Below are 11,482 nucleotides of genomic sequence, written 5' to 3'. Positions count from 1 at the left end.
ATGTGACTGTGAGATGTGTTAAAACGATTTGAATGCAACGAGAAGTGTTTCCTTGAAATGTAAAGGAGGGGACATTGGGTGCTTGATTTTTGTTTTGTTGTGACGTACAGTCTCAAGTATGAGTGCATTGAAGGATCCTTTCTGTTGCTTAATGCTGGAACGAAATAGGTTCTCATGCCTTATTATCGAGATCAGACTCAGGGAGATTAAGTGATTGCATAGTAGTTGTGGCTGTGAAAAGGTATAAAGAGATATCAGTTTGAGGCTAAGTAGGTGGGTTATAACCTGCGAGGTAATCTACGGATGTGTGATTTTTATAATGTTGTGTGGAGGCTTTCTTTTCTACCAGTGGGGTATATTTATGAGATTGGAGTTTGGATCGGTTGTAACAGTTGACCTGACTATCACGAGGATGTATGTGAGATTTGCAAAAGATTTGAGGTATTATATGGTTTGTGTTACATGAGCTTACGAAGGATTTAGTTGAATTTCAGTGCGGGATTTTGGCAGTAATAGAGTATGGGTATCGTGATGTTATCGACTGTTTTGTTGGATTTGAGCCAAGTGGGGGAGTCTGCTATCGACGAGTTGATTGCACGCTTATGTATTAGTTATGACTTGCAGAGGTCGAGATCGAGGATGACTCGGGTAAAGGAATTTCTGGATACAGGTTGTATTACACTCTATGGGTATATGGGAATCATAAAATAATTGAGTGGTTATTTGCGAAGGATGTAGTGTACATGGAGTAGGAATTTACTTGGTCGCGTTAAGGTGGGGTTACTCCTTTAGGTGTCGTCGTGCCAATGGGGCACCAGTCATTTGGCTCGTTTGGGGTGGTGCAATTGAGATTTGAGCAGAGTGGATGACTCTCCAGAATGGTTCTAATGGATTCAAGAATTATATGTAGCAATTGAGAATTTCGGATTGGTATATGGCTAGGATCTGATATTTACATTGGATGGTGTCGAGACTTGTGGAATTTTTATATCATTGTGGATTATGCATTTCAGTATCAAAAAGGTGAAGGAAATAGTTTTAGGTTCACATAAGGTCTCTTAAGAATGAGTGTCTCGGTTGTGGTGCTTTAGGGTTCTTAAGAGGGAAGTCAGTGGCTTATGGGCCTTAGGGCGTTGTGGTTTTATACTAGGGTCCCTTGTGTGGTGAGTTTTGGTTGAGGAACGTGGTATTATGGCAAGAAGAACTATCAATTTGAAGGTAATTCGGAAAGAACTCGGAGAGTTAGGACAACTTGGTAGTAGGATGGATCAGCACAGTAATGGATATAATCGGTTTATTGGGTACTTACGACGTGGCTAGTCTCTACAGGTGTTTCGTGGTAATGCTCTTGGGTTTTGGCAACCTGCGTGGCTGGGTTGAGTTAGAGAGATTCGGTTCTGATAGCTCGGTTATGTGCAAATAGGTTCGAAGAGTTCTCAATATTTTTTTCACCAAGGTTCGAGGGGTATATTTCCTACTGGTGTGAGGAGCATGTGATATATAGTGATTTTCTCCTGGGTGAGATCAAATGGAAGGTTTCTGACTGAACGGGTATGTATTCTGCTTGTGACTCGGAGTGGACTATGAAGTTCTCATACTTTTCTTAGGATGGCATGGTATATGCGGTGTATTGTGTGGGATTGAGATTTACGTGAGCGGGATCACAGTTCTGTTTTGGAAGGGAAGGTCATAAAATTCTTATGCAGCATAGACGGTTTCAGATGACTAGGTAAATGATATTACTATTTGGTATGGCTTGATGAGAGTATACATTTCAGAAGGGGCAATGTGTTTTGATTTATGGATACTTCACTGGTACTGCAGCACTCTCCAGGTTGATCGACTGCTGATATTCAAATTTTGCTATGTGGCATGGAAGAATTTTAGAAGTATTCCCCGTGGGATGATCATGTGTGAGAGATGTGTTAGACATTCTGGCGGTGGAGTTGGGATCAGATATGGCGATTCGTATGTTCTATGGATTTGGGGACTGGGAGTTCTCAAGAGCAAATTGTTTCATGGTTGTGGACTATGAATTCATAGCCGAAGCTAGCCAGGTGATAGTATGTGTTATGATTCAGTCATTGTGGGCTTTTGGAGGGTTATTTATCTATTCGTGGGTGCCCGGAGTTGATTTGGGGGTCCATTGGTAGGCTCAATTAGGATGTGTATTTTACACCGAGCCGGATTGGTTGGCTCCATACTGCTATTGTTGAGGGATGTGCCATTCGGTTGTTGTTGGGCTTATTCATGTTCCGAAATGATCTGTGAGTTACTCTTCTATGCTACGAGGAGTTGTGATTCATTGGTTATAGGCACACCTGGTGCGGTTCTATTTGGGATTTATAGCGGAATTTGAGCGAGATGAGTAATTGGGTATTGCATGGTTGATGGCGTATGGGTTATGTTCTTGTCACGACCCAATTTCACCTATAGGTCGTGATGGCGCCCAACACTACAGCTAGACAAGCCAACTAATAAGTCAAACATACATTGGTTAAACTTTTATTCCAAGAAGATAATAAAATACCAATTTCTACCAATGTGTGTGCCAAGACCCCGGTGTCACAAGTGCATGAGCATCTAGTAGATTATACAAAACTCCAAATACTGTCTGAAATAAAATAGATAGAATATAAATATCAGAAGAGACACTGGTAGCTGCAGAACGGCTCAGAAAGGCAGCTCACCACTATGCCTCGGGATGACGTGGGTATGTGATGATAGGTCCTCCACTAGTACCTGTCTCAGATCCTGCACAAAAAGTGCAGCAAGTGTAGTATGAGTACGTAAACAACGTGTACCCAGTAAGTATCAAGCCTAATCTCGAAGTGGTAGAGACGAGATGGCCGACTTTGACACTCACTATAGGTCAATAATAATTGAAATAAAACTAGGATATTTAAATCAGCATGATTTACAGAATTTACAATAATTTATTTAATTAGCGGAAATAATCAAATTCCTTCAAATGTATAAATTCTCAATATATTAATTAAATTCCTTCAATTCAAATAAATTCCAATTTATCAATTAAATCTCATTTACATGAGTAACAATTAATTTCTTAACAAGCAAGAATAATAATTCATTAAATTCCGAAGATTTTCCAATTTACTAATTAGCTTCACAAGCTAAAATAAATTATTAAAGCATCGTGTAATTATTATTATTATTATTAAGCACGATTTCTGCCGAGGACGTACGGCCCGATCCAGAGTGTCGTGTACACTGCCGAGGGACGTGCGGCGCGATCCATAGATGCATCTATCCTGCCGAGGCATTCAGCCCGCTCCACAAGAAAGGAGGACATTTTCTTATGTGCGCAGGGGCAAGAAAAAGAAATTAATGACGAAGAAAGAGGAAGATAAACTTTAGTCATAGGAAACCATCTATGTCCAATAGAAGGCAAATACAAACAGGATTTCTGCAAGACTATAAGTAGACTAAGCTTTAATTCTTTGTATTAACAGTCTAAAATGCAACACTTCGACAGTGCAAAATTCAATTAAGTAGAATTATGAACTTCCAATACAACATCCTTCTAGCCCTCAACCAAGGTCAGTGTTTTAATTAAATCAACATATACATACCAAGGTGGTCACACGGAATTGCTCACCAGCTCCTTCACAATCAGAAGCAGTGATTATTGGACTTGAGACCCAAACAAAGCCATTTTCTTGGAAAAACTTGTGTGTAGCATAGGCCAAAGCATTTCTCACCCTTGAAACCTGAAATAAGCGGACATAAAATTAGGGATCGACAAATAAAAAAGACTTACAATAGAAGTTTGCATATCCAGAGAAACAGAGAAATCTATCATATATACAGGAAACGTAATGGCTTCTAATCTTGCCGGATTTAACTCCCAAGGTATTTACACCCTAAGAGTGATTTTACCAATCAAGCCAATCACCCCTTTATATTAATCTAAGGCTGTTAATAGAAAATAATTCATCCTTTCAAAATGTCAAGCCTATTGGTTATATTGCCAACATCAATGGTATCCAGCTACCAGCTACTCCTAATAGTAATCCAATTATTTATCATTTCTAGGAAAAATCAACCAACAAAAGGAGAATAGAACTCCTTGATTCGGGCAATGTAAGTTATAGGTGTTTAAAGAATCAGCATTACTTGCCTTGGAAAAGGACAATAACCTTGAATTGAAGAACTAGCCGAGAAGAATTGCTGTCCAATGTGATTTACTTGCATATAGGTCTCATGTAACTATTCTATCATTCAATTCCAATCACCAGTTATATTTTTGTTCTTATTGGATCTGCGACCCAAAGAAACTTCTTCATTCTCGGTATGTAGGGGAAAGGAAAGGATTTGGGGATGGGGGTTTTGTGGGGGTGGGGGGGGGGGGGGGGGGGGAGAGAGATGAAACTGACTGATCACTATACAGAAAGGATGAAGGATGAACGCAAGGGCAGAGCAGTTAGGCTCTAGTACCCTCTGATTACAGGCTGCTGGGGACTGCCGTAAAATGAAGATAAATTTTATGAAAAACGTGTCATACTAAGAAAAGGAGTAAGTATTATTTTATTCCCATTACAGGGAAACTAGCTAAATTCCCTTAGCGTAAGGCGGATATTCATAAGTATTTCAAACAGAAAGGGAAAACTGAGTACTGCATGTAAGAAGGTAAAAAAGACAAACCTATAGTATGGATCACAAAATAGCATAGGGCATAATTACATGCAATTAGCACCATTCCCTAGCAAACTACATGGATATTCCAAAACCTCCTCAGAGTATCTGGGTAAAATAAAACGAGAAACTTGAAAACTACAAATAATAACACTGCAGCAGTCCTAACTCATACCGCACCAAAAGTATTAGTTCGAGGGCGAAGATGAGCTTTCGTCCTCAAAAATTCTCTGCTGACCCTTTTCTTCTGGATAGGAAAAGAAGGATCGCTTTTACCAACCTGTGAGGAAACCAATACGAGCAAGCATAGTGATTAAATGACCAGTACATATTGTACAAATATAACAACATTACGGATTAGATTAGTTACAGCAAAAATATTGATAAGCTTATTCATAACAGAGAAAATTTATAATTACGTGCATCATTCCTGTTGGCATTTACTCAGTTTTCAGTTAGTCTTGTGCTTCTCATTTCCTCTCTTTACAAATCACTAAGTCAAGTATCCTCAGTGAAAGGTAGCTGCTCTTAGGTTCAAGGCAAATATTTTGGATAAAGGCATTCAAGGCTAGTTTCAATAGAAGAAAAATATAATTGCAGGTTTAAGGATGTGTAAGCATGCTCGTATACTTAAGCAATAGAAAATTGACGAATTAGATTAAAATCAATTACCACTACAAGCTTCTGAACCTTCAACTCTATTTTCTGCTTTGATCCTTGACTGCCGACCACAGTACCTTCTATACATACTGATGCACCAGTTGAAATTGAACCATTATCTACCTGTAAGAAAAGCATCAGACAAAGTTAAAGTAGATAAAGATGAGAGGCCAAACAACTCAAATAACCCATGAAATTAAAGTCTATAATTTTTCTAATGATTCTTCGATGCTGGAGCCTTAAAAAAATTATCAATAATGTTGGAGCCTTAAAAGATAATTCCCAAGAAAGAAGCATCTTTCAAAGGAAAAAGAAAGAGAAAGAAAGGACCGTAAGAAAAGAAAAAAAAAAGCTACATCCATGTTTTTTGATGGTCTCAAAGTTTTACTATCTACTAGGTACAATCCGGAGCTTTTTAGAAATAAATTTTTCCTTGGACTACTAAATCACTATGAACGTGTTTTGATACATGATCTGACATGTAAATTAACTTCTGCTGATCCATTGCTTCCCACAAGTCCGCCCATGTAGAAATTAGTCATTGAACTTTATGTGAAGATTAAATAAAATATGTCCTCTTGATTGAGGGAGGCGATTGCTGTAACTCAACTGGTGAAGCTAGTCATAGTTTTATTCGTAAAATAGCACTCTAAACACCTAATACAAGAAGAAGCAAAAGGTAGGAAAAGTCACTCTAGAGAATGCATGGTGATAGCTTCCTTTTGAATCCCACCTCCAACTTTTTTCTCGTTTTCTCTTTTAATCTTTGTTTACTGAGATCACATTTGTATTCATTTTATAGCGATGGTATCCCGGCCACTTGCGTGCACCTCAAAGTCACCTTTATATTTTACTTATTGTTAGCAATCCGAGACATGTGAGCACAATTGTGTACCGTATCTAGTACCTATTGAACCACATGAAGGAAAATAGCAAAGAGCAGACACATGCATGACACCTTCATAACCTACTTCAAATCACATAAGAACTAAGCATTCCCAAGAATAGCTATCCAAGTGGAATAGCATGTTGTTTGACACCTAGGTAATGCAATACAAAAGCGGCTCTCTAAGTGAATGCTTGGCCATGTCCAATGTCTAAGTGTGAGGTAGCTAAATTATACAATTCTTCAGAAGATCTTTCCTTCGACATTGAACTCCTCAAGCTTCGAAAACCAAGTTTCACAAGGATCAGTAAAAGAAATCATCTTTCTTGAGAACCTACCTATCATTTTTTAATTTCTTTCTTTACTATTATAATATATACCACATAAATGCAACTCGGCAGATGTCAAACTGTACATTTTAAAAGTTACGCACTTGAGTATATGATTATAAGTGATCAGCTCAAAATAAAGACCAGTGTAATTTCTAACATTATTAAGCTGGCCAGCCTCTTACTCAGTACAGCTACAAACAGTTTCAATAATATCCACATAAAGTCTCTTACTGCACTTACCTGCATAAAGTACTTTTTGATAGCTCTATATATAGTTATAAAGACAGAACACACATTAGTTACATATTCAGTACCTGATCATAACCCTCAGCTTCAGAGCCCATAACACATTGCATATTTGAAAGACAAGAACCATCATTAACCTGCACATAAACAAAACAGCCAAAAAAATTACAATCTCAAATTAACACATATGCTAAAACCAAAATAAAACAAAACAAGAACCTCCACAAGTTTCAAGTTATGGAATTACATCAATAAACGTAACGCTACTCTGAGCCCTAACCGTGCGAACCCAACCTCTAACCACCAAAGTCTCCCCCAGCCGGTCCAAACCTTCGTCAGGCCCTCCCTTTATGTCAGCAATGCTCAACCTTTTTTTTAAATTCCCTAACTTGCTCAGTTTTTATATCCTTTTTTTGCTCAAATTTGGATTTTTCAACTGCTTCTCCGGAGGAAATAGCGGCGGAGACTACAGAGCAAAAGCTCCGTTGACGGCACAAATAGGGTGCTGGAGTTGAGCTGGTGTGCAGCTTTAGAGGGAACGAAGAGTGGAAATTGGGGGTTAAGATTTTAATGGGTTTGCGGTAATTAGTGACGAACCGTACAGTGCAGAAGGGTTTAAGACGGAGAGTGGTGGCTGGAGACAGAGCACCAGCCATTTTTTCAGCAATTCTTGTGTATTGCTACTGCTGCCACTGGTTTTTTTACTAACCCATATCCGGCTATCCGCTCAGCAATACAAACCCGGCGCCTCTCGGTTATGGAATTCGTCGATTTTTATTTTTATTTTTTGTTACTCCTATTTTATTACAAAGGAAAATTGTGCTTTTAATCCCTATTCCTTAAATATTGACAAATTTCGATTTTAGTCCTTGTAACTTCAGGTTAAGTACATTTAACTTTCACTTAATTAATATGTGTACTTTTGATTCTTGAAATTTTTATAAATTTTGGAAAATTATTAAACTAAACAATTTGATGTGTTGTGTTAAATTTTATAATTTTAGTTTTGGATTCAAACATTTAAGATTTGTTACAAGCTTTTTCTTTAATTTCATGCTTATTATAGTTTAGTCCTATTAAACAAATTTGTTGTCAAGGAAAAAATTATGACTTTTCAATGCTAAGAATTGTAAAATTTCGGAAAAAAAAAAAAAAAAATCAAGCGAAAATAGTATTTGAAAACTAGAGTTGTGTTTGGACATGAATATAATTTTGGATTGCTTTTGAAGTTTCGTGAGTGATCTAAGTGAAAATTTTGAAAAATAACTTTTTAGAGTTTTTAAAATTTTTGAAAAATTATAAAATTCATCTTCAAGTGAAAATTTAAAAAATTATGGCCAAACATTAATTTCGGATAAAGGTAAAAATTTTTCTTTATGTCGAAACGGGCTTGTAATATTTTAGGAACTCATAGTCGAGTAGACAAAGTCTTGTCATCAGCACGGTGGTAACTTCAGTAATTATTAGTCAATCGATTCAAAATTTACTATAGAAGATTATTATGATAAAATAAAAAAGAGTAGTTGTAAAGTATGATCCAAGTAATTTAAAATTGAAACTTGATATTGCATTATCACGTTTTGATAAGTGTTTGCATTTCTAGATATTTAAATTAGGGAAACTATCAGTTATGTCCATTTATAAGTAGCTCGTTACAAAAATTGGTCAATTCATAAAATATTATAAATATTAGTCAAATATTACTAATATTAGCCAATTAGCTATTTATAGCAAAAGAAAATATCAAATTTGTGCTTTCTTTTGAGTGGGTGTTATTATAATAGATTGGGTACATCTTAAGGAGTTTGAATCTCAGTTTTGAGATGATTTGGTGAAATTTTGAGGTGGTTTGAATTGAAAATTCGAAGTAAAAACTGAACATGAAAAAAATGATATGTATATCACATTGTGTATCACATATGTATCATATTTGTATCAATTGTGTATCACGTGTATATCCATGTATACCTGTGTGTGAGATACATGCGTGATACATGTTTGATACTTGTGTCGCACGAGAATTTTTTGAACTCGGTTTAATTACGAATTTTGATATAAAACCAGTCCAAATCACCTCTAATCTTCCTCAAATTTTGTATATTGACTTATCTATATGTTTTCAATGAATTTCAACTATACCCATTGAAAAAGTTCCTTTTTTGCTTAGATTTTTTGAATATTGTATTTTTTTTTGGTATTTCATCACCTTATTTGCTACCTCATCCATGAAATTTCCTTTCCGTCTTGCACCTAATATTGCTAATCACGCTTAAAAATATGGAAGGTGATTTTTACATGTGATTCTTTGAGAGAAAGGACCTTATTTGTTTATTTTTTTAATTTTTATATTTGTTTGACTAGTTTTGATAAGTTTATGACTAATGGCTAAAGGTGGGTAAATTGAGACTTATTTGGGACATTTGTGTAAGTTTTCCTTTAAATTATTATAGAAAAAGTTATTATACTGAACATGTAGAATTTAAAAGAACTTGGGATGAAAATAGTTCTTAAGAACTTGTAGGTCTTAAACCAGAAAGAGATTTTTACCTATATGTACTACATTAGAAATTTATTTACCCTCGTTGTTTAGGTTTTAACTTAATTACAAGTTGATATACAATTTATCAATTATATACAAATTAGTATTAATGAGTATCCCATTATATTAAGAATTAAATAGGGAATAATTCCCTCTTCGATCTCTCTATCTGTCTCTCTCTCTATCAGTATTCTTATATTAATATCTTCATATGCATTAACTGAAGAAATGATACTAATATTAAGGGAAAAAAGAGAGAAGATTAGTACCTAGTAAAGTTCTTGCTTCAGATCCTACGAAAACGAGGAAGTAAATAAAAAAAAAATTAGCTCTCATGAAGAGAATCATTTTAGTTATCATTCTTTTAGCTTTTTGGAATCAATAAACAAAATAGTATTAATTAGAAATGAGTAAATTGAATTGGAAACTATGTTAATCCATTAAAAACTTCATTGATAGCCGTTAAAAAGCTTCAAATCTTTGAATTCAAAAAGGGAAAAGGGCCAAATATATCCCTGTACTTTCAAAATATATTTAAATATACCCTTTGTTATACTATGAGTCCAAATATACCCTTGCCGCTATACTTTGGGTTCAAATATACCCCTCATTTAAACAGAGTGACACGTGTCATCGTCCTATTGGCCAATTCTAAATATATCCTAATTACTTAAAAAGACCCATACCCATAACCATACTCATTACCCATACCCGAAAAGCAATTTTCTAAAGCAATTTTTTTTGTAAAAACTCAAAAAAAAACTGAAATTTTTTTTACTAACTGAAAAAAGCGATTTTTTTTCTTCTAGTTTTTACAAAAAAATTGCTTTAAAAAAAACTGAAAAATATTTTTTAAAGTAATTTTTTTGTAAAAACTGGAAAAAAAAAGATTTAACAAAATATTTTTCAGTTTTTTCAGTTTTAAAAAAAAATATTTTTCAGTTTTTTTATTTTTTTTAAAGCAATATTTTTGTAAAAACTGGAAAAAAAATATTTTTATTTTTTTTCAGTTTTTAGTAAAAATAATTTCAGTTTTTTTTTTTCCAGTTTTTACAAAAAAAATACTTTAGAAAATATTTTTCAGTTTTTTTTAAAGCATTTTTTTTTTAATAAAAACTGAAAAAAAAATATATTTTCATTTTTTTCAGTTTTTAGTAAAAATAATTTCAGGTTTATCCAAATTTTACAAAAAAATTGCTTTTCGGGTATGGGTAATGGGTATGGTTATGGGTATGAGTCTTTTTAATTAATTAAGAGATATTTAGAATTGGTCAAAATAACGATGACACGTGTCACAGCATTTAAATGAGGATATATTTGAACCCAAAGTATAGCGGCAAGGGTATATTTGGACTCATAGTATAACGAAAGGTATATTTAAGCATTTTTCGAAAGTACAAGGATATATTTAGCCATTTTTCCATTAAAAAATGAAATTTTATGAAATTATTTTTTGTTTGGATTGGGTGTTATTGCAAATGATTGAGAATATACGTTGGAGTTTATATCTCAAATTTTAGACAATTTGGTAAAAATTCGAGATGGTTTTGGTTGAAATTTCAGATTGAAACTCGAAAAAGAAGACACGAACAAATTGTATATATTTTGTATGTCGAATGTAGAAACGGTATACAAAATATCTACAACTTACATAATTGTATATAAGTTGTATATAATTTATATGTAAATTGTAGTTTTTGACCGGATTCTATACAAAAAATATGTACTTATGTTGTAGATAAATTGTATATTTTGACCGGATTTGTATATATTTTGTAAAAAACTCTTGTCACTTCCTGTAAATATGAAAACTTAGACAAAACTGAGTAAATAAGTTTAAAATCTTGTATATATACGAAAAAGTTCCTAAAAGAAATATGAGAAAAAAACAAAAATAGCCACTCATGTTTGAGGAATGGTTTAAATTGGTCTGTTAAATGTGCATCTAAGTAGTTTTAGTCATTCATGTTTACTAAAAAAATTAAGCACTTTAGGCTCAATTATTATTAGAATACACAACATGATTATCTTTGACGAGATTGACTTGTGAAAAGCATATAAGTTATTTAAACTGGAGAAATATATCGGAATAATTTTTTATGAATTCATTTTGCACGATTTGTATGTTAATACTCAAGTCATTTAAATACACCATTCGCTTCA

At 34.2% G+C, this 11,482-nt stretch overlaps 1 protein-coding gene across 1 annotated transcript; it reads right to left on the bottom strand.

Annotated features, from left to right (window-relative positions):
- Window positions 1-2,478: 2,478 nt before the first annotated feature.
- Window positions 2,479-7,516, bottom strand: LOC104103157 (asparagine--tRNA ligase, chloroplastic/mitochondrial-like). The gene is given in 7 exon segments (XM_070199995.1): window positions 2,479-2,754; window positions 3,594-3,731; window positions 4,832-4,936; window positions 5,329-5,439; window positions 6,849-6,917; window positions 7,028-7,183; window positions 7,185-7,516. Coding segments are annotated over 7 exon segments (912 nt in total). The 5' UTR covers window positions 7,437-7,516; the 3' UTR covers window positions 2,479-2,673.
- Between the last annotated feature and the right edge of the window lie 3,966 nt (window positions 7,517-11,482).

This window comes from Nicotiana tomentosiformis, chromosome 4 (assembly GCF_000390325.3).
Source record: "Nicotiana tomentosiformis chromosome 4, ASM39032v3, whole genome shotgun sequence".
NCBI classification, from domain to species: domain Eukaryota; kingdom Viridiplantae; phylum Streptophyta; class Magnoliopsida; order Solanales; family Solanaceae; genus Nicotiana; species Nicotiana tomentosiformis.
The sequence above is the reverse complement of the archived record's forward strand: the minus strand, read 5'-3'. Positions and strand labels throughout refer to the sequence as shown.